Raw genomic sequence first — 22,626 nt, forward strand, 5'->3', positions numbered from 1 at the left:
AGCAAATGTTCACTTGTATGAATCCTAGGAGAATGCGTAAGAATTTGGTGTCTGTGAAAATAAGGAAGACACTAGATCAGATGATGTTGATTTCTTTTCAGGTGGAAAAAACCCGACATTTCCTTCTGCTTCGTGAAAAGCTTGGTGACAGCATCCCCAAGTCCCTGAGTGACTCATTGTCTCCCAGTCTGAGCAGTGGAACCCTCAGCACCTCCACCAGCATTTCCTCACAGATTTCCACCACCACTTTTGAGAGTGCTGTCACCCCCAGTGAAAGCAGTGGCTATGACTCAGCTGATATAGAGAGCCTGGTGGATCGGGAGAAAGAGCTGGCCACCAAGGTATGACCTATGAGAAGAGCAGGATGGGTCTAAACAGAGGTACCAAAGATAATTAAAGGTTAATGATGAGCTAGAATTTTAGGGTTTGTTAGCTGGAAGAACTATTCCACAACTACTCCATTATAACAGAAGATGTCCCTGTATTGGTCCCCCTACTGGGGACCTATAATTAGATAGGTAAGATAGACAATGAACTGATACGCTAATTTGTTTTAGCTGGGTCCTTTCCAGGAGATGCATGGCATCCTTCTGTCTTTTCCAGTTCAAGGATTCTTGGTTTGCAGAACCTAGGAATTAGTTTGTCTCATGTTCATAGTTTTACTTGCACATACTGAGCTTCTCAGATAACATGGTGAATATCCACAGTTGTGTGAGTTTCATTTTAATATGCTCTGTAGCTGTAATCCTCTGTACTCCAACAAGCCAATGCAGGTGACAAGGTTTGTGCTGTTATGCTGTACCTCATTCCCTTTCATTAAATCTTCTGTAAATGCAACTTCTGAATTTTATCAAGGGAAGCGGTTATTCCCCTCTTTGTACTCATGAGGCCACATGTGGGATGCTGTACCCAGTTCTGGGTCCTCCAGTACAAGAGAGACGTTAAACTGGAGAGGTCTGCCAAGATGACTGAATGGGCTGAAGTGTATGTGTAAAAGGTGGTGAGGCTGAGGCAAATGAGGACCTGGATTTCTGTAACCAAAAGGAAAGAGAAGGTCAAGGAGGGACCACAGGTAGTCATCTTCTGTGAAAGCAAGGGGTTGGTGTGAAGGGAGGGGGTAAGCATGTTGTAAAGATGGCAATCGGCCTCTTCTCAGAAGTGAACAATGAAAGGACAAAGCGACACAGTGAGAGAGGTTCAATATTGGGAGAGATTGCCAGGAAATGCTGTAGAATCTCCATCCTTGGAGATTTTCAAAACTCGGTAAGGTCCTAGGCAACCTGGTTAGCCTTGCTTTGAGCAGAAGGTGGGACTTGCTGACCTCCAGAGGTCCCTTCCAGCCTAATTTTTTCTCTGAGTCTGTGTAAAACCTACTCCTTGTTAGCTTTATTAGTCTTGAGTTTTGTAGTGCTGGACTTTTCAGTGGTAGTTTAGAATTTGCTTATTCTCTAGTGAGCTGCCAAGCGTGTCTTGGCAAATTGCCTCTTATGTATTCTAATTTCTCTGGAAAATCTAAATGTAAACTCCTTGTGTTTTTCTGTGCGTTTTTTCCTCAGTGTCTGCAGCTTCTTACTCACACTTTCAATCGTGAACTTAACCAGGTGTACAACAGCATCAGTGATTGTAAGGTAAAGATTTTGTTTGTTCTTCTGTGACAGCAGCGTCTAAACATGTAACAGCTGCCCTTGGTCCTTCCTTACCTACTCAGTCTTTCAGCTTCTGTTGGGAATGGTACAAAGTTAAACTCTATACAGTAGCAATATATTTGAAATTGGGGAAACTGTTGATACTATTAAGAGACAAAACACTTTGTATTAATTTTCTTTTATTTCAGTCTGTTGGAAGAACTTGTCTGTTCTGTTCTGCTTCAGGTTCCAAAGACTTTTGAAGGGATTGGAAATGGTGTGATCTCAGACTATAGCATAGCTTCTAGTTTATCACCAGGCTGGAGGTGCTCTTTATTACCTAATCATTCGCTTTCCCTGTGCATAAGCTTAGGGGGAAAAAAAAAAATCAAAAAGCTCTTTCAAGAATTCTGACTGTAGGCACAGATGTGATTCTGTTGCAAAACAGGTAAACTAATACATTCCATTGAGGAAGTCAGGGTGCAAATAAACAGAGTGTAGGACATTAACAAACTGTGTCTATGGAAGTGTCAATTTATTTTCACCCCTGGACAGGGATCTATAATTCTTCTATGCAAAAATTTACTACTGAATAGGGAAGTGACTGGTAGAAATACTTTTCTATTATCTGAGTCCTCTGCATGCTTGCTTTGAGTGCCCTGTTCTAACTAGGACTGAACACCAGCTACAGAAAGCTCCTCTATGATATTCTGCATGTGTTTGTCCTTGTAGCTGTCTGATATTTCTCCAATTGGGCGGGACCCATCAGTGTCCAGTTTCAGCAGTGCTACCCTCACTCCTTCATCTACCTGTCCTTCTCTGGTGGATTCAAAATGCAATTCAGTTGATCAGAAGTAAGTATAGGATATGAATAGGAAAAATATTTCTTAGTGCTTCATAAAGCTGTCTGTGCTGTTATCTGATTTCCCCCCCCCTTCTTTTCTGTACTTTCAGATGTTTCTGTATATTGCCCCTTGCTATATCTTCTCCAGTCACTCTGCACATATATATATTTTTCCTTTTTCCCACTTTTTGAGGTGTTTTCATTCCTTGCGGTGAAAGAACAGTCAGATGCATGGTGTTATAGTGACCAGTTCATCTTCAATGTGCAGAGTCCTCAAAGTTGGGGTTTTTTTGGGGGGGGGGGAGGAGTGAGGGGGGGTTGTCTGTAAAGAAGACCTACTAACAACAGCCTGGAATAGACCAGTTTGGCCAATAACCTTTGTTTATCTTCTTTAGCTGTATCTACAGAAGGTATTTTTGATGAAATCAGGAAAAACTACTGATTGAAAGACATGTAATTTGGACCTTCTGTGTTTAACATTCTCTGAGAAGAAGAGTACATCCTTAGGAAGTACTGTAGTACATCTTATGTTAAACCATAATATGACATGTCTCTGTGTTGTGACGGTGTTTTGGCAAGGGAAACAAGGGAGAAGTAGTGGGAAACCACTTATTAGCAGTTAATATTAATCTCCGTAGTACAGAGCCTCGAGTTTTATTCCACAGATTTCTATGGAAATGCTGTTTGATATTGTACAAAAGACTCCCTACATCATACAAAAGATCTGGATTAGAGGATGAAACTTGTAAGAGGGGCTAGGCTGTAGGTGCATTTTTAAGTCCATTGTCACACTCGTTTGCTTTGTTGTGGTTTACTTTTTCTCTCTCCGCTTTTTTTTTTTTAAAGGACCCCAGAAGCAAATTCTCGTGCCTCCAGTCCCTGTCCTGAGTTGGAACAGTTTCAGCTCATTCCTGTAGTAGAAACTTCCTATATTGCCAGAGCTGGAAAGAATGAATTCCTAAACCTTGTTCCTGATATTGAGGAAATCAGACCAGGGTAAACTTCCTCTTATAGTGTGATTGTGCCTTCCTGTGTGCTGTCACAAGGGTTTTCTGGATTTCTGTTTTCCTTGTCCCATTTGAAGGAAGGTAATTAAACAGGTGATAGCAGAACTATGAAGTTGTCAATGATGCAGCTGGCAGCAGGACTGATGAGAGTTGTGTTGATCTTTAAACTCTGAAGCATTTATTCTGTGCATTCATTCCCTAATGAACAAGATTTCCAATGACTTAAATATAATGTCTGCTATCATCAAACCCATAGCTGAAGTTCACTGAAGTCCAGGTCTTTATGGGGTGTTTTTTGTGGCAGAACTTTGCAAAATTCTTGAAGACAAAATTCAGCTTTCTGTAAAAGAACTTTTTAATAACTGTGTTGTAGAAGGAACATATGAAGGCCCTAGTCTTGTGTAATGTTTTGCAGTTAATAGGGGCACTCAGTAGTTGCCTTACTTAGGAGAAAATATATTCTTTTTTTTTTTTTTTTTTTTCCGCCCCCCCCAGCTCTGTAGTCTCAAAGAAAGGATACCTCCACTTCAAAGAGCCACTCTCCAGCTCCTGGGCCAAGCATTTTGTGGTGGTCCGCCGTCCATATGTTTTTATTTACAACAGTGATAAAGATCCTGTGGAAAGAGGAGTCATAAACTTATCCACGTCTCAGGTGGAGTACAGTGAGGATCAGCAGGCAATGGTAAAGGTCAGTCTAAGAGCAATTGTTTGTTTATGCATAGAACAGGAATAGCACTGCAGGTGGTAGTGCACCTAGATTGTCCTGTTTGTCATCTCTGGTCTAAGGAAGACGCATCTGTATTTTAGAGAAATGTCCCCTCACCTCATGGCTTCTGATGCTGCCAGCAAGGCTCCCAGTTTGTTCAGGGTGTCTTATGATTTGGACACAGTTCCACAAGAGGCTTGAAACTCTGACTGCCATTCTGGATCATATTCATTTTTATGAGCCTGTGTTGGTACCAGGACCCTGGGTGTATTTGTTTTAAAAAGCGCGCATATGCATCCTACAGAGAATCAAATGAACTTAACTGGTTCATCACAGCAGCTCTGAAAGTCCATACTCATGAGTTAAAACTATATTTCATAGATGATGTCCCATTTGGCTGACTAATAATATCCTGGAAATGATCGATAAAACTTAAAGGAAAATCCTTGGGTCTTGTGCTTTTTATAAATGTGATGTATCTTCTTGAGAGAGGGAATGTGCATCAGCTTCTGTGCTTGTATATTTGGTTATTTTAAGTTGTCTTTGATATTTCAGACACCCAACACCTTTGGTGTATGTACAAAGCACCGTGGGGTCCTGCTCCAGGCCATCAATGACAAAGACATGAATGACTGGTTATATGCCTTCAACCCACTTCTGGCTGGCACGATACGGTAAGAGGCAGTTCTTGAGCATACAAATGCTACAGAGCCTAGAGATAGTTAAGAGCAAGTAGGCAGATAGTCACAGAATTAGTCTCCTGAAGGGTTTGAGAAGGTGGGTGAGCTAGCTGGGCAATCATCTAGACCTATACAAAAGAGCAGAACAGAAAGTGGGCTAACTGTGGGGAGGGAAGAAAAATAAATTTCCAGAATTAAACAAATTTTTTTTTTACTTTCTTGTGCAGGTCAAAACTGGCTCGAAGACGCACGGGCCAGATGAAGTACTGAGTCCATGTAACGTTCTCATCTGTTCTCCCTAACTCACCTTCTTATAGATAAAGTGTTACCTCTCATTTTCTCTTTGTGATTCTTGACAGTTTCTCTTGTATGTAATCCTGTGGCTTAACGTCCCCTACCTTCCCAACTCTTTCAGCACATTTTCTAGCTATTCTAACCCTACCTTTTTTCTTTTCACTTGTGCTGAGAATCCTACTAGTAGCATGTGGCCAAACAAAAAGGAAAAAAAAAGAAAAAAAAAGAAAAAAAAGAAAAAAGGGATTGAGTTGTTATGCACGACTCTAAAAAGAAAAAAAAAGTATTTATTTTTTGTTATAACAATTGTTTTCCCATTTCAACTGACCTTTTGGTGTCTGTCCCACTGTCCGTGTTGTCCGTCTAAAATGCTCTAGGTTTTTCATTCAATTTATGATTTGGCAGTAGTCACTGGTTCCCTCAGGGCAAAGTTCTAACGCCAGGGGAAGATTATTCCTTCTGTAGACATTACCCAGCCAGGAACTGCAATAGCTCTTCAGGCTTTCTGGATCCAGCCTCCGATTTAAACTCTGTTGAAAGCTGATATTGGATAAACCTATGTAGGCAGATTGGATTTTGGACTGGTGCAAGTTTTTGAGTTTCCAGGGTCCAGCAGATGAGGGCATGACCTGCAAAAAGATGGGGAACAAATCAAGAGGGGCTGGCTGTAATGATCTGCCTTTGAACTCTTGCTGTGGGGTGCAGATGAGCAGTGCTTGGCTCTGACTCTCCCTGAGAACACGTACACTCCTCTGCCTCAGAACTGAGCTGAGCAGACATGGCTTGTGCTCATGTGAGGAAAAATAAACAATGTCGCTGCAATATTAGATGTAATTCCTAAAGTTTGAAATGCTCAGCCTCATATTTGATGTGGATGGAGTGTGTTAAGATGAAAAAAGCCAGCATTGTTTTGTTCCCTGGAGTGGGTTCAGGAGATCACCACAGGGGGGCAATAATTCCCTTTTCTGCTTCTAGTTTTGGCCTCTGAGTTCCTGTAGCAACAGTTCTCACTTCCCTCTCCTGGAAGAGATTTACAGTTCTAACTGGCGCATTATGGAAGACTGCTCTGAGCAGTGTATTTGGCATCTTTCTGAAAGGCCTGCTTTATGCATGCATCCTTTATCTGTAATATTCAGATGACATCCAGTCTGTCCATGGGCAAAGCATTCTCTCTCTAGAAAATAATTTCTAAACCTAGCACTTGCAGTATTCTCCAGGCACCAATAGAAAGCTTTCACTTCTCCTTGGAATAATTGTTGAATATCTGCTATCTTCCTGCTGCCATTTTCCTTAGCTAAAACCCCTTAATTAACTTTTAACTTCAGAGATAGTCCTTCCTGGAGGACAGATCAAGTAGACTCCAGTCCTGGTCAGTGGGGTGCAATAACTGGCTTTTTGGAGATCAGCTAGGTGGTGTTAGTTCTTGGCCTACAATGTAAGTTCTCCCTATGGCAAAGCTTTGATCCTTGCCCCAAGAAGGGGAGGCAGAATGAGTTCCCTTCTGAGAAGTAGACTCATCTCTCAAGTTTTCAGGGAGGTTGGGATTTTTCCATTTGTTTTTAACTGTTTTTCAGACTGCCTTGCTATACTTTCCTGACTTACCTTGGGCACTGATAGGGCTAGCTGTGATCCAGGGAACGTACAGGGATTTCATGCTAAGGCTCCTGTCTCTCAGGGTGGAAGTAGAAGGGGTTTGTTCCATTGTTACAGTAGGCGCACTTAAGAAAATACTGTTTTGTGACACCAGCTCAGGAAGGTTATTTTCATTCAGATCATTTGTCGCCAAGTCATGCCATGCATTGGAAGTTCTGTGGCCAGAAGCGTGTGTGGGACTGTCAGCAGTTGAGCAATTTTTTTTAGCTTTATGGGTTTTTTGCTTCTGTAGGAAAGTGCAGTGCATAATGGCATCTCCTAAAAGCATGGCTGGAAAAGGGGCAGGGAGATGGAGTCTGACACTTGCTAGGACGTGTCTTTATACATTTCAAGATAGTACTCCAGCTAAACTGTGTATTCATCCTGTCTCCTGTGGTCCTCAGACTTGCTCCAGAACTGGAACTCAGAGTGAGGAAGTGTCCTGGGGGACCCAAGAGCATAATATGGAAAACTACTTTCTTTTCTCTGGCTGCGTCTTGTTTAACTGTGTGACTCAAGATAGTGATGATGTTTCTTTGTAATGGACGACATGCACTTCAAGTGTGTGTGCAAATAAGACTGCTGGTGCTGAAAGAGGGCTCCCCAAACTGGAGCTAAGCAGATGTCAAGATGTATTAAGAATGAATTAGGTTAATTTTAAGCACTAAGTTTTTGCTGCCACCACCACCGTTTGTAATGAAGGTGGAACCAGTCTGAGGAGAGGAGGAGGGGTAGCAATTCAGGTGGTAGTATTATGTGATGCACTGAGAATGTTTGTGTTTTTATTTTTTTATTTTTTTAACTAGAAAAAACTAGTTTGTTAAGTCTTTGCTTTGGATAAGCCAGAAAATGAACTAAGGGGATAGAGGTATTGCACAGAAACATGATTAAGGGAGTCTTCCTTTGAAAGCAGGAAGAGACAGATGCTTACTTTATACAGAGTTGGGACTGTACAGCAGTGTTGCATAAATGCTACCTTTTATCTAAGGACTCCAAGCAACTTCAGATGGCTTGATGTATATATGGATAACAGGTCGTTAGAAAAGCAAAATTCTGTTTTTAAGCATCAGTATCTCTTAAAGCCTCATAATCTGTGACAAAATAGATTCTTGTCCTGTGGAGTTCAAATGGGCATTACTGTTTTCAGGTCTGATATAAAAGTACACAGAGTTTTCAACCATTATTGGAGCCTGGTCTGAGACATCAATTTCCCTACTCCTTAAAACCAGAGTGAAAGACAATTCAGGTTTTCTTTTTTTTTTTTAAAAAAAAAAGTGGATTTCAGCTCACTTTAAAGCTGTTTTTGATCTAGCCCAACAAGTTACAAATTTCTGTTTTGAAACAGACCAAGAAGGGAAAAATGTGCTAAGCTGCCTTCTCTTGACATTTGAAAACCCACTTTTGGTTACCTACTGCGTGCATGTGGGCTCCTAGAGTCAGACAGCTCTCGGGACCCGGCCGCTCGGCATCGTGCTGTGGGCCTGCCAACCCACTGAGCATGAGCGCTAGTGGTAAACTGGACTGGCAGTTCTTGGAGAGACTTGAGAGGGAACTTGTGCTGTAGCTTTGGGTTTTTATGTTCCTCAGTAAAGGGAAGGAAAAAAAATCGTTAGGTCCTGTGAAAACCATGTCATTGGTGTTGGAGCTTCCCGAATACTTCAAAACTAAACTAAACCAAACCTCCTATACTGTATTTTAGAAATGCACTTTAAGTACTTTGGTTTTTTTGTTAGAAAATTCCTATATTCTAGAATGCAGAAGGGAAGGGAATAGTATTTCCAAACCACTGAGAAAGTTGTTTTGTTTTGTTTTTTTGGGTGTCTAACAGTGTCTAACAGTCCTTATTACTAAATAGCAAGGTATTTCAAAGCAAAGACTTTACTTTTTGCTGCTTGTTATCTAATTTACAGGGATTTAAGTTTATGTAATGTATTGTATATTTATACATCTGTAATTAATCGCACATTAGAAAGAGGATTAGCTTGGGATAAGACCCATTGGTACTCTGCAATCAACTAATACTGCCTATGCATATGCATCTTTCTGGTACTCTTACACAGCCTTAGTTTGTGTTAGTTTGTATTGTGGTGGTGTTTCTTTGTTGAAGATGCAGTTGTTAACCTGCTGCTCAAAGGAAGGATACTAATGCTGCTCTGGGACGGTTTGCTGAATGTATTTCAAAATGGGTCTCTAACATGTGCGTTGCATCTCTCCGTTGTGGTTTAAAACCCAATATATGGTCTGAACTGTACTGTATGTAGCAGGAATGTATTAATTTTGTGCTTCCTTGTTAAAAACATCAGCCGTTCGAAGAACAGGATTGAGATATTTTGTTCAGAAGGCCATTTATGCGTTCTAAGTATTTGAAATCAAAACTAGTCCAACGCTAACCGGATGGTTGTGTCCAATGTCAATTGGAACAGTTTTTAAATTAACACAAGTAGCCGTGTATTCAGAAAACTGAGGGTATGCTGCCAAATTAGTGGCCTGATCCTGAGCGGTACTGAACTACTTGCTCACACTGAAACCAAGGACTGGAAGCAGAGGGAGTCTTGGATGATCGGCACTTCCCAGGATCAGTTCTTAATTTTCCACTCTGCTTGTTCACACTTCATGTGCAGTTGATTAATGTTCTTGACTCTGGACATTAGACATGCTGTTGCACTGAACTACATACTTTTTTTTTAATTGTGGTCCCCATTTCCCCATTCAACCTCTCTGTACACAAGGTATACAAGGTATACACTGTATAAGTGGCCTTCTTGAACAAATCTCTTTGCAAACTGATTTCATCCCAGCGAAGGAGTGCATCAGCAACACTGTACATTAATTTCAGATTTCATTTTCATATTTTATTTTGTAAATATATCTGATGTTTGGAGCTTGAGTATACAAAATGTAAATATAGTTCATGTATTTGTACTAATTCTGATCCATTTGCTGTATAGCCTTAGGTGTGCAATGCAGACATTATCTAACTGTGTATGGTAACCTTGCACCACTGAATTGTTAGTGAACGAGGTGAAACAATAAAGGTACAACCAGTGCATTAGCAGCTCTAATGTGTGCTCCTTTTTTGGGGGTTTAATTACTAGTTTCTTATCTCTGTTACTTGTTTTCAAAACCCGTCCTGAGCAAGCTTATGCCTTTGAAAATAATTTTGTCTCAACTGCTCTTTATAGGGATTGGAAGCCCTTCTTATCCTTCTTCATCCTTTTCTCTTCAGCTGTGTAAACAGCGTTTCTGGTAGTTTTTGGCCGCTTTCAGCAGATGCCGTGGTTGAAAGATAAAGGCTGCAGTGACGCTGCCCCTGGCGGCCGCCTGCCCCTTTAAGGGGGGGAGGCGCCTGGAGCCGGAACCATCGGCCCATGGGCGGGGGGCGGGGCTCCGCGGAAGGGCCAATGGGAGCGTCCCCCCGCCCCGCCCCGCCCCGCCCCGCGCGCTTGAGGGCCGGGCGGGCGCGGGCCCCGGCCGGGAGCGCCGCCGCCGCCATCGCCATCCTTCCGCGCCGCCGCCGCCCTCCGCGCCGCCGCCATGGCCCAGTGAGTGCGGGGCTCTGCGCCCCCCGCCGCCGCCCTCGGGTTGCCGCTGCCCTCGGCGGACCGCCCGCAGGGCCGTGGGCCGCCCGCGCCTGGGCTCAGCCGCCGCCGGGGTGGTAGTGATGTTGGTGGGGGACCTACGTCACGGGAGAGCCGTTAGAGACCGTTACCGGGGGCGGCCTAGCGACGGGGGCGAGGTGCGGGCGCGATCGGCTCTGGGGGGAGCTGGTTCCTGGCGCGAGGAGCGGGAAGCCGGGCCCCGGGCTGGGCGCTCTGCGGGCGAGCTGAAGTGCGCGGCCCCGGCACCACGTCGCGTTTCCCTCTTGCCTGCTGGCTCGGCCGCCGAGGCCCCGGCGGTTTGCGCTGCAGGCAGCGACGCGATGTGCAGACGGGACGTTTAGCGCGGCCCCCGCTAAATACCGAGCTGTGACAGAGTTGGAGCAGTTGCATGCTCACACGGCTAGGTTTACTCGGTGCCTCCTAGTGCAGTGCTCTGCATGGCTCTCTTTTCTTGCTCATCGTGTTTTGCCTTGGGGCAAAGCTGGGAAGAAATCTTGGTGGCTTTAGACCACTAATACACGCTATAAATGAGTCTCCATTCTGGACTGACTGGGATCCGCAAGGACCTCCTGCCCTGCTAGCACTCGGAATGGCTTCAGGGCATGTGCTACTGCATTTGTTAGAAAAGGAAAGCTGGCCTAGCAGTTGGTGAGGTCAGGGCTGCATGACAGAGCGTATGGATGCTAGTGGCATATCACTGCTAATGAGGGCTACTTGGCATTTCTCTGCTTCCACTTTCCAGAGCTGATATTGCTTTGATTGGACTGGCCGTGATGGGTCAAAACCTGATTTTGAACATGAACGACCATGGTTTTGTGGTAAGTGAAAGAAAACATTGTTCAGAAGGGCTGATTCACCAGCACCTAGGAGTGGAGCTGAGTGTTCTGGGGGTTTTTTTGCCCTGTGATGGTCTAATGGGTGGTGTTTCCTCCTTGTAATCTCTGCTCTTTGTCCTGGTTTCCAGAGAAAAGAGGTATGGCATGTCTGTACTTAGCCAGCTGCTTGATGTGTTAGTTATGTATTAGTGATGTATTAGTTATGTATTAGCATGATCTTTCCTTTAAGTTTACTTTGGGCTTAGCTTTTAGCTGTGCATCTCCAAAGCACTTGCTGAGACATGCAGGAAGTTGCAGGTTTGTCCCTGCCCTATGCCTTTAGAGAAGGGGGAAGTAGGAGACCATATGATGTTGAACCTTGCTCTTATAATTCCTAGTCTGAGCTAAAGTAACAGTTCTGTTGGCAGCTTTTATTAACATCTTTTATTGCTCCCCTAGGTTTGTGCTTTTAACAGGACAGTTTCCAAAGTGGATGACTTTCTGGCCAATGAGGCCAAGGGAACCAAAGTGATTGGTGCTCACAGCCTGGAGGAGATGGTCTCTAAGCTAAAGAAGCCCCGTCGCATCATCTTGCTGGTGAAGGCTGGAAGTGCGGTGGATGACTTCATCAATAAACTGGTGAGGCAAATGTTCTTTCTGCTTGTGACTTCTCACTGACTCTTGGAGAATTTTGCTCTGGAAGATCTCAGTTGTTTGTCAATAGTGATTTTTTGAACGCGTGGAGGAAACCAAAATGCTGATTTATTTTTGGCAGGTGCCATTGTTGGAGACTGGAGATATCATAATTGATGGTGGGAATTCTGAATACAGAGACACCACAGTAAGCCTTGTACTGTTTTATGTCAAAAGTGGATGGATAAGGGCGTTCCCTTCCCGTGATTCTTTCTCCTCTGATCACCAGAATAGTCAGCCAATAAGATATCTCCCCTCTGCTCAGGGAAAGCCAGACTGAGTAATCCCTGCAAAACTATATCATACATTCTATTAAAAAATGACTATTAATAGTAGTTAAGGACTGTTCCATAAGTATACTTTTTACGGGAGTTGTCCTGATAGTTGAAGCTGCTTTTACTGTCAGCTTTTAAAGAGTTAAGGCCCTGTGGAAATTTCTTGTTTCAGGGAGATTTGAAAATCTGAGGATATTTATAGAATCGATTTTACCTAATAGGAAGGTCCTAGAATATGGGTTTCCAAGTAGCATGGACAGTATTCCATTTGTTGTTATATCTTATTCATACATGACTGCAGGATAATCCAACTCTACTTTGGACCTAATCTGCCTCCCCCACATCCTTGTGCCTTGCATGTATCACCTGACACTAAATTCTGAGCCTTTTCCAGCCTCAGCACTGCACTCTTCTGTCTGGTGCTTACAAGCACTTTGTTCTCTCACTGCATCTCTTTTGTAAGGGCCTATGTCAAAGCAGGGGAAAGTTTCCTAATGTTCACATTGCTGCATGTATAAACTTTCTCCAAGATTGTCTGTTGCCGTTCCAAAGCAGAACTGAAAACCTAAGTTTAGGTCTAAAATTAAGACCTGGCTCTGGCATTAAAATATACATATATATATATAATGCTGCTCTGCTCTTTGTTCCAGAGGCGTTGTAAGGAACTGAAGGAAAAAGGCATCTTGTTTGTTGGAAGTGGTGTTAGCGGTGGAGAGGAGGGTGCAAGATATGGGCCTTCACTCATGCCAGGAGGAGCCAAAGAAGCCTGGTAAGCATGAGTTAGTGTATTCTTCTTCAGGTTTGCAACAATAGTCTCCTGTTTGTGTTGAGAGCTGAGGGAGGGAGGAAGGGCATGGGTGTGGAAAGAGCACGATATGTCACTATCTTACTTCCTCAAGGCTCAAGATTTCTCAACCTAGCTGAGGTCGCAGTTCTGCACTGGATTTTCATGACGGACAAAGCTTACTCATTTTTCTCATCCAGGAATATACAGGCAAAAACAGTGCCTGCAGAAATCTGAAGGCAGAAGTGTGTGGAAGGGGAGAAAACAATTTTGCTTAAATAAAAAAGTATTATTTCTTGATTATGATTTTTCCTTTGGGATCTGATGAACTTGGAAAGTTGTTAGCCGTAAAACAGGCAGCAAAAAATGTCCCCGCAGTGACATGCATATCAAAGGAGGCTGTGCGTGTTGATCACACACATTTTTTTGCAGGTATCTCTGCCTTACTGTTCTGCTGTTTTGTACCTGTGTTACTGAAAAGGATTGTACATCAATTTTCATGAGACTTTATCCCTGATTGCCCACTCTTTCTGTAAATGTAGAAAGAAGTGTTTTTCTCCAGGCCTTACCTGAGCTTTAGAAACATTAAGTCCCTGTCCCTTTTCATCCCAAAATCAGCCTCTTCAAACTTGATGGTGCAAAGCTGGCAACAACAGTAAGAGTAATCTCTGCAGTGTCTGATCTTCTTTTTGCTTTAAAGTGCTCCATGAAAACAGCTTCTATTTGCCACCTTTACCTGAACTTTGTTCCCCTCTTTCGCGGCACCTGCAGCCCATGTGCCGCCCATGCTATTTTCCTAGTGGTAGCTTTCACTTACTCCAGACTTGTCATTCTGTAATGCTATACTGTTGGCTTAGCAATTTACTATGCAGGAAGGAGTTTAGCAAATACTAAAGCTCCCAAATTACTGCAGTAATACAAATAACTGTATCCTGACTTGAATTCATGGAGTTCCTTCCTTCCCTCTTCTCCTCCAGATCACCTTGGTGTTTTCTTGTAGTTATAGAACAGAACAGGGTTTTGCTTCAGCTCTGACTCTGATCTTTTCTGATTGTGAACCTCTGTCATAACCTGCCTCGATTTTCCTGTCTGTAAAAAGGAGAAGATAATATTCAGGTCACTTTAGGTACATTGAGCTTGTCTGCGCTGTGCTGTAAGAATATGACATGGGCTGTCCCCATCTCTTGCAAACAGTGTTTAACTCCGGGAAAACTGCACTTTTTATTTGATACTGCTGTATTCAGCACCTCACCCCATCTTGTCTGTTGGCAAGTTACAGCAGAATGCATCATAGTGATGAATTTTATTTTGCTGTATTTGTGTCCTTTGCCTCCCTGCTGAGCTGTACCATTTCTCCCCACAGGCCCCACATCAAGACAATATTTCAAAGCATTGCTGCTAAAGTGGGAAGTGGGGAACCTTGTTGTGACTGGGTAAATATTGATTTGATACTGACCTTTGCTTGTGGTTAGATCCATGCTTAAGTAGCTTGGTTGCTGACCTTAATAAGACCAGCCACATTGGTGGGTTGATTTTCTGGCTGGATGCATTCAGTTCAGATTTACCATCTCTGATGACTTTTGCAATAGAAGGGAAGGATGAAGTTTGACTGGATGGTGGAAGCTAAGTGGATCTGTGATTAGACACACAGTGTTTTCAGTTAGCACTGGGCTTATAAAGTGTTCTTAGGTGCAAAAAAGCTATAGGCAGGTATTAAACACTGGCAGTGGTGACAGCACTGTTGCTGATGGCATTTTTTGATGTTTCCCAACAGGTAGGAGATGAGGGCGCTGGTCACTTTGTGAAGATGGTGCACAACGGGATTGAGTATGGAGACATGCAGCTGATCTGTGAGGCCTACCACCTGATGAAGGATGTGGTGGGCATGGATCATGATGAGATGTCGAAGGTGATCTGTAGTTTTTAGTGTCTTTCCTCCCTGAGCTGTGGTGGCTGCCTGCAGTGTGATGGAGGTAGCTGGGCTTGGGTAAAGGTGGTGTATGTGCATGAAGTAAATTTGTCTGCTATACTTTCTGCCAGGGTCAGGTGCACAATATTCACGAGCTTAAAATGAGGTAGGAAGCAGCAGGCAGTTACACCTGAACATTGATAGAAGTTGTCTAAATCTTCAATTCTGCAGTTGATTTCTTTCCAGGAAGCAACTTCTCGTGCAGGAATATGAATTGACTTGGCCTGAAAAAAAAGCTAGTAAAAGATTGAGCTTTATAATCAAGCAGGTAATTTTTCCAAAGCAAGTCAATAAGTGTGATGTGTCTTGGAATGATATGAAAGGATAGCACTGCTTCCAACCAGCAAGGCCTAAAGTGATAAGCAACAGGATAGGCAAGGCCTCTGCCTTTCTATTTGGGGATGGGTGCTTTGCAGCTCTGAGTCTGGGGTGTGCTCCTTCCAGTTCAGCTTCTGAGCAATGCTCTTTCAGAGGTGCTGAAATCATTGATAGATGTGTCAGGGTACCAAGAATCATTAACTGAGATAGAATGACCCCCTTCTGTCTACTGATTTACTGATATATATATATATCTCTGTGTCTGTAGATTTACTTACTGTTTCCCCCCCCCCCCCCCCATCTTCAGGTATTTCAGGAATGGAATAAGACAGAATTGGACTCTTTCCTGATTGAAATCACAGCCAATATTCTCAAATTCAGAGATACTGATGGCAAATACCTCCTCCCAAAGATAAAGGACAGTGCAGGCCAAAAAGGCACAGGAAAGTGGACAGCCATTTCAGCCCTGGAATATGGAGTCCCTGTCACACTCATAGGTAACTGATTCTTTGATCTGGCCTTGTCTTTCCTACCTGCATGCTTCTTGTCACACTAACGAGTGTGGTAATGCACAGTAATCCCAGAGATGAGCCCACACTAGGACTTGGCCCGCAGAAGGCACTGTTCCAGATGTAGACCTTGAGAATTATTACTGTTTTTCTTCTCTGGACTTGTTTTTACCTTGTTTCTCAAGTGTTGGTAGTGCTGTCACCATGCCTTTGTCCATGGTATCTTCCCAGTTCTGGTGATGACTTGTGCCAGGTGAATGTAAGAGAAGTATTTATTCCTCTCAGTAATCCTCTACCTTATCTCCTCCTCCAAATCCCATTATATCCTCGAGAAAATGTTAAAAAATTTTTAAAAATGAAACCTTGTTGCTTGGGCACCACTTGATAAGTCCCTAGATTTTTCTGAAGGCATAAAATTTTTTTTCAGATACCTACTTAAGTATTTCATTCCTCTCCTGTTTCTTTGTTTCAGTGTAACTCGGCTAACCTGAGGTTAGCCTGATTAGACAAGGACACAAGGGCTGGACCGTGTTATGGCTTGAGGAACACAGCTGTATTTGACAATATAGTGGTAGACTTCTAGCCTGTGGTGGTGGCTGCTCTCTGTTTTTCTACCATGACAGTTGTTTGTGGTGTTTCTTTATACAGGGTAGACAGGTGATGTTTTTTGTTTTGTAGTTCACAAGGCCCCTAATCCAAAGCCAAAGTTAAGCTTTTGGGAATGTGTTTGACAGTCACTTTGGGTGATACCCCTAAAGCGTATGAGAATTTACCTACTCACATACGTGCCTAACAGTATAGCTACCCACCTTTTTATCTAACCTGGCTTCCGAGTGGAGTTACAACACAGGAATTGACACACTGAGTGCTGCTCCTACTGCAGACCCAATGTAGACTTTCCCTTTGAGTAAATAAAATGGCTCAACAGGTTCTGCTCTCAGATTGGCTTTATTTTTCTTGCTTTCTCTACCTTTTTCCCTCGCCTGGATGGTCAAGCCCTGTTGTATTAGAAGATAAGATAAACTGTATTCAGTAGGCTAAAGAGAGTAACTGTAGTGATAGCTATCAGAGAAATGTGGCTGCATTACAACAGCAGATCTTTACAAAACAAGTTCTGTAAATGGTTTTGGTATTCTACCATAGCTATCTTCTTTTACTTCTAGCCTTGAAAAAGAAAAAAGTTTCTCACTTGCGCTGTTAATATTCCCTTGTTTGGGGTTCTTCCAAAGATTAAGGGTGGAGAAGACACTCCCTGATTAGTCCTCTGCAGGGCCAGGTAGCATTGTTAGGTAATGACGAGCTGAGAGGGAAGTACGTGCAACAGCCCTTGTGCAAGCGTGGCCCTTCTTAGGGCAGTTGTTCTGTGTGTGTGGTTTTATTGCATAAGCATGACTTGCAGACTTCTCCCTGTCAAAGCAGAGTCATGCTACGCCTGCTCCTTCCTGATTCCCCCCACCCCTTCCCCTCTTTTCCCCCAGTGCAGAAGGACATTTTGGCAGAAATGGAGTAATTCAGTATGCTAATCCTACTGCAGGGAGGATCCAGAATCCTGTGAAAACATGACTCCTTCAATAATTTTGGGGGGGGGGGGGTTGGTAGTTCACAATGCACTTAAAAGGAGAAAGAAAATTTCAATAAGAAGACTATAATAAACTTAATTGCTTTTCTTCTGTCAGACCTGGCAAGGTAATATTTTCTACATTTAAAAATACCATCTTCGTTTGCAAATATGTACAACTTAAAACGGCATGATTAGGAACTGGCTGTGTCAGATCAAGAGACTGGAGTCCTGGCTTTCTCTTTATGAGCTGAAGATGCAGCTTGGCTAATTTCTTAGCCCTGGTAATGCAGTTCAGTAAGCAGTGTAGGGATGTTACAGAGCTTTCTTGTGGGCTTCTCAACGATTGTTTTATGGGCCTACCAGATTTGTAAAATTTACTTCCTCTTACAGGTTAACTTGTTCAAATCTGCCTCTTTGCTTTTGATCTGAGTCTCTGTTATATTGTGTGTGTGTGTGTTCATTCTTAAGCACATCTAGTTAATGTGAATTGTCATTTATGCAACTGCTTTTTATCTTCAGAAGCATGATACAGGAATTAGTAAAGTCTTCAAACCTTGTCTGTCCCTAGACTGCAGTACAACACTGTATTTTATAGATGGGGAGAAAGATTAAAGTAACTTTTTAAAACTAAGAGCAGGTGAAGGTTCCTAAGGATAAGTTATCATGTGGATGCCTCATGACTTTTTTTTTTTTTTTCCCAGTTGAAAGCTATATCAGTCAACATTTACATTGGCTGGCAATTTGGTCCCTCAGTAATGTTTCTGAAATTATTCATTTATACACCTTTCTTCCCATGTGACTCCATTTGTCTCTGAGCTGTTTATCACTCAGTGGCTCTCTCACTATGTGCATAAGGACAAGTGTCTCAGATAGACTTTAACAGTCATGCTGGGCTTGCTAATTGTCTGCCCCTTTCTATACTACATAAAGGTGAAGCTGTGTTTGCACGGTGCCTGTCTTCCCTCAAGGATGAGAGAATACAGGCCAGTAAGCTGTTGGATGGGCCTAAAATGACTCAATTCAGTGGGAACAAAAAGGCCTTTCTGGAGGACATACGCAAGGTGAGTCAGTGCTTGTGCCTGGGAGTGCTGTATTAGAGTTGTAGATCAAAGCAGGTTTTGGATGCTGTAAACCCTGGCAGGGCATAAATCTGAGGAACTCTTGTATTTCCTTTTCATGACAGTTGGTTTCTGCTTTTCGCTGCCCCATAGTGCATTGTCCAGTGGTGTCCACACAGCAGAATGTGACCAATTCCTTTACTGACAACAGAAAATCTTGAGGGAATTCAAATCCCACAGCGGGCAGTGACAACTAGCTGGGATGCAGAGATTATAATTCATGCACAGCAGCTCACTTTTCCCCCCTCAACATTCTTGCCATTGGAATGAGAATGATATCTATTGATCTCTCTCTGCTGAGGCAAAACTTTCCAACAAATGGGAAGGACCTTTAGCTCCTCAGATAGTATTTGCGCTTTAGTAATATATCCTAACTATTGGGAAAGGGGAAATCACAAGTAAAAGGCTTTGGGAGCGGAAGTAGACCTTTTTGTGTCCCTTTCATAGATATCTGCATATACAGGGTAACATTATTACAATGTCAACAAATCCTGACTAAAAGTGAGTTGGATTAGGTTATTCATTGGCATTTAGGTATTAGTTTGGGTAACTGTTAAAACAAGATAGAATATGTGAGCATTTTTTTTTCCTCCCTTCTAAAGTTCACCCAGAATTTCAGGGGAAAGAAATTTGTCTTGTATTGATCTTGATCCATTGCCTGTGTTGCAGACAGAGAAAGTATCATCCATTAAGTGATTTTTTTTTTCCACCAAAGAGGTGGAACATGACTACTGAACTCAGCCCTGATAAGATACAGACTAAACAGAGTATGAAAACTGTGAAATTTCTCAGTCACCTTTGTGAGCCTTCACTAAATTTGAATTTGTTTTTCTAGGCCCTGTATGCTTCCAAGATTATCTCCTATGCTCAAGGTTTCATGCTGCTCAGACAAGCAGCCAAAGAGTTTGGATGGACACTCAATTATGGTGGCATTGCACTGATGTGGAGGGGAGGCTGCATCATTAGAAGGTAATTGGGACAAGGAGTGCTGATGGGGAGAAGAAGAGGCAATTTAGTTTATGCAGTGCTAGACTGAAAAGCCTAGAGATTTTCTTGGAAAATCCTTGGAGTTGATCTGCTGATAAGATACTGAGAGACTGTTTCTGTAGTCAGCTCTAAAGATTACCAGATGAAGCTTATTTCCTGGTGGCTTAACTACTGCAGATTTTCTTTTGTCTTTGTTTTGTTTTCATCTTTCCTGATGTTTGGAATCTGAGTCTGGCTGAGTCAAATCTTGGCACTGTCATTTTTGGATTCTGGGCCACTGTTGAAAGCTATGAAATCTGATTCCTGGTTTGTATGCATTCTGCCTAGTGTGTTCCTGGGAAAAATCAAAGATGCTTTTGATCGAAACCCCGAGCTCCAGAATTTGCTGTTGGATGATTTCTTTAAGACAGCCGTTGAAAACTGTCAGGTGAGTTTCCAACAAAGGAAAAGCATAAAAGAAATAGTTTACAGTCTGGACTCCTTCAGCTTCTTTCCCAGGCATTCCCATCACACATGTATTTAGACTGAAGAATGAAAAGGCAGAGAGAACATCTTTGAAACCTATTTATACAGGTTAATCCCAAAGATCTTTAATCCTTAAACTTTTTGGGACTTTGTAGTGTATCTGTACACACATAATATATGGATCTAGGAATTAATCATCTGTGGCTTAAAGGTACCTTTCCTGAGTAGAACATACCAGTCTTGCATGACCAGGACAGGAATGAAACCATATAGTTGGAGCTAGTTGAAATTGCACAAGAAAGTTACTGTAGTGAGGTAGGCTATACTGAGGTCCAAATTAGAATTTTGCCAGATGCCAGTGTTAGTGACCTGTCCTTGAAAAAAATGCCTACAAATGCCTCTTGCCACTATTTCATCAGAAAGTTGGAGAACGTTAGTTCTAAATAAAGAAAAAAATTTTGCATCTCTGAAGCACTACCTTATGGATCAGCATCCAGATGCATCAAGCTGTGAACTTAAATCTTGCTGGACTTGCGACTTGGAGTGGATAATGCTTTATGAAAAAGAAATTATTCTCTAGATTTGTTCTTACATCTCACATGTAACTGGTGTGCCTCATACAATGTTACAAGGTATATTTGTAGTGTCAACCTAAAGGTAATGCATGGGCAAAATACATAAACATATAATCTGTGCTGTGTTCATGTTGCTTCTCTTTGATACTAGCAGAGCTATCGTTAGAAACTTAAAGGTTTTCATTTACTATTACAGAAGAGCCTTAGGTTGGAATTTAGAGGAACCATGATGTCAGGAAAACCTGTCTAGCGTATGTGAAAATTCTCATCACTGCACCTATCTTGTGCCTACTGTGCACTTGGATTTCAGTAGTATGGAATATAAAGCTCTGCTCTTTGTAGTAGCACCAAACTAAGTGTCCTAGAACCCCCATTCACTAGATCTAGGTCTGCCCAAACAGTGTCCTGGTCTGGGCAGCAGAGGACAGGCAGGACTAAAAACAGATTATCTGGCTGACAAGTCATATTTTATTGTTCATAATTCTTTTTACTGAAGCTGAATGTTCAATGTGAATTACTAAATCAGATGTGAAGTTGAAATGAGGATTATCCACGTGTCTGTTTGAAGTAATGTGCTGACCTCTTATGCCTTTGGGCGGTCTTTGTGCTGTGCTTGATTAGATGTACTGAAAATGCCTCACTGTTTGCTCAGTATTCTCCCCACTGTGTTCTCGCTTTTGAGGTGCATTGCTGATGTTTATATGAAAGAGCAGCATCCTTGCCTGAGGTTGTGGTTTAATTGTGCATGAAGTATATGTCTGCACTTTGTGTCCTGTTTGCTAACTCTTTCTTACTGGCCCTTATTTTGGATCAATCTTTTCTATGTAAAATTAGGCATCTACTGCTGCACATTGGCTCAGACTTGGCCATTAGATTTTATACAGTGTGAAATAGCACCTGCTTTTAGATGAGAAGAGTCCATGTGCCTGCACATGGCTCTGAGGAAACTGTGATTAGTTTCCATTTTCTCTCTCTTCCAGGACTCCTGGCGACGTGTAATCAGTACTGGAGTCCAGATTGGTATCCCTATGCCCTGCTTCACTACAGCACTTTCTTTTTATGATGGATACAGACATGAGATGCTACCAGCTAACCTGATTCAGGTAGGTGCCTGAGATAGTGTAGTAGATCTGGCAGCTGAATTATCATCATGATGTTATTTAACTGCTAATCTAAAGGCAGTGATTGCAGTATGTCCTACTCACTCCACCATTGTAAAAATAAAGGTGTTGATTGCCTAATGTAATTCTGTATAAACCTGAAAGTGAAATCAATAAAATACCTTGAGATGTCTGTACAAAGAGTACCGGAGGTATTGGTGTGACAGTGCCCCACATCTGTTAGTATTCTGCCTGTGAACCAAGGGTAATGATACTGAGTTTTCTGTAAAGCATTTTGATCCTAGATCTTTGGGAGTATGTCAGTGCTTGTCTTTTAGATTAGTAATTAGAAGAAGAAATATACTTAAGTCTTTCTACTGAGCTCTTACTAACTAGATATTAATAAATGTTTCATTGCATTGTTTTTGCTAATAATTAGAGAATAAGTTTGAATGTTATAATACTGGAGCCAGATCTTACTTCTAGTTTTCATATACTTGAGTCTCAGTATGTGCAACTTCTAGTGCTTGTATGTGACTGATAATCCTGTGTGTGTTCTTATTCTAGGCTCAGCGTGATTACTTTGGTGCGCATACATATGAATTATTATTGAAGCCAGGTGTATTTATCCATACTAACTGGACGGGTCATGGAGGAAATGTGTCCTCTTCTGCCTACAATGTCTAATGGAAATATTTCCTCTTGAAGCCAAGATACTGTAGATCTCAGATATCCCTCCTAGGACTCCCCCCTTTTTAATGTACTGTATTACAACTTGCGTCTGAGCACTTTTGTAATAACTTGTGGGTATATGTCATCTGTCATATAAAGAAGCTAAATAAACTTCCCTATAAATGTATTAAGGCATTTTTCTTTCTGCTGCTGCCCAAATCTGTCTAAAAATGTCTTTGCACAGTATTTCATATAATCATTTTAATATGATAATATTTTTATTGTATTATAGTGCATAAGCTCATAGGGATCAAGATAGAGAGGACTGCATTTCAGTAATTGCTAAAGTGGAGATTGGCAGACAGTCCGCACAATAATGCGACACACGATTCCAGGGA

The 22,626-nt window shown here is 42.2% G+C and overlaps 2 protein-coding genes across 5 annotated transcripts in view; both read left to right on the forward strand.

Moving 5' to 3' along the window:
• KIF1B (kinesin family member 1B) overlaps positions 1 to 9,843 on the forward strand; it is a 98,335-nt gene extending 88,492 nt beyond the window's left edge. For 2 of the 4 annotated variants that reach the window (XM_067311169.1, XM_067311171.1), the window contains 7 exons: positions 102 to 341; positions 1,557 to 1,628; positions 2,358 to 2,479; positions 3,316 to 3,465; positions 3,972 to 4,164; positions 4,738 to 4,856; positions 5,090 to 9,843. In XM_067311169.1, the coding sequence (XP_067167270.1) occupies positions 102 to 341; positions 1,557 to 1,628; positions 2,358 to 2,479; positions 3,316 to 3,465; positions 3,972 to 4,164; positions 4,738 to 4,856; positions 5,090 to 5,132 (939 nt within the window). In that variant the 3' untranslated portion in view covers positions 5,133 to 9,843. Of the gene's footprint in view, positions 1 to 101; positions 342 to 855; positions 1,087 to 1,556; positions 1,629 to 2,357; positions 2,480 to 3,315; positions 3,466 to 3,971; positions 4,165 to 4,737; positions 4,857 to 5,089 lie in introns of those variants that run through there. The other 2 variants (XM_067311170.1, XM_067311172.1) reach the window with 2 other exon arrangements.
• A 393-nt stretch (positions 9,844 to 10,236) lies between these two features.
• PGD (phosphogluconate dehydrogenase) lies at positions 10,237 to 22,415 on the forward strand. The gene is made up of 13 exons (XM_067311173.1): positions 10,237 to 10,330; positions 11,130 to 11,205; positions 11,662 to 11,841; positions 11,978 to 12,043; positions 12,821 to 12,939; positions 14,318 to 14,387; positions 14,729 to 14,863; positions 15,549 to 15,738; positions 18,242 to 18,372; positions 19,265 to 19,398; positions 19,744 to 19,843; positions 21,437 to 21,559; positions 22,124 to 22,415. Exons 1-13 carry the CDS (start codon positions 10,323 to 10,325, stop codon positions 22,241 to 22,243), a joined length of 1,452 nt encoding a protein of 483 aa, XP_067167274.1. The 5' UTR covers positions 10,237 to 10,322; the 3' UTR covers positions 22,244 to 22,415.
• The last annotated feature ends 211 nt before the right edge of the window (positions 22,416 to 22,626 follow it).

The sequence above is a fragment of the Apteryx mantelli genome, chromosome 26 (genome assembly GCF_036417845.1).
Source record: "Apteryx mantelli isolate bAptMan1 chromosome 26, bAptMan1.hap1, whole genome shotgun sequence".
In the NCBI taxonomy this organism is placed as follows: domain Eukaryota; kingdom Metazoa; phylum Chordata; class Aves; order Apterygiformes; family Apterygidae; genus Apteryx; species Apteryx mantelli.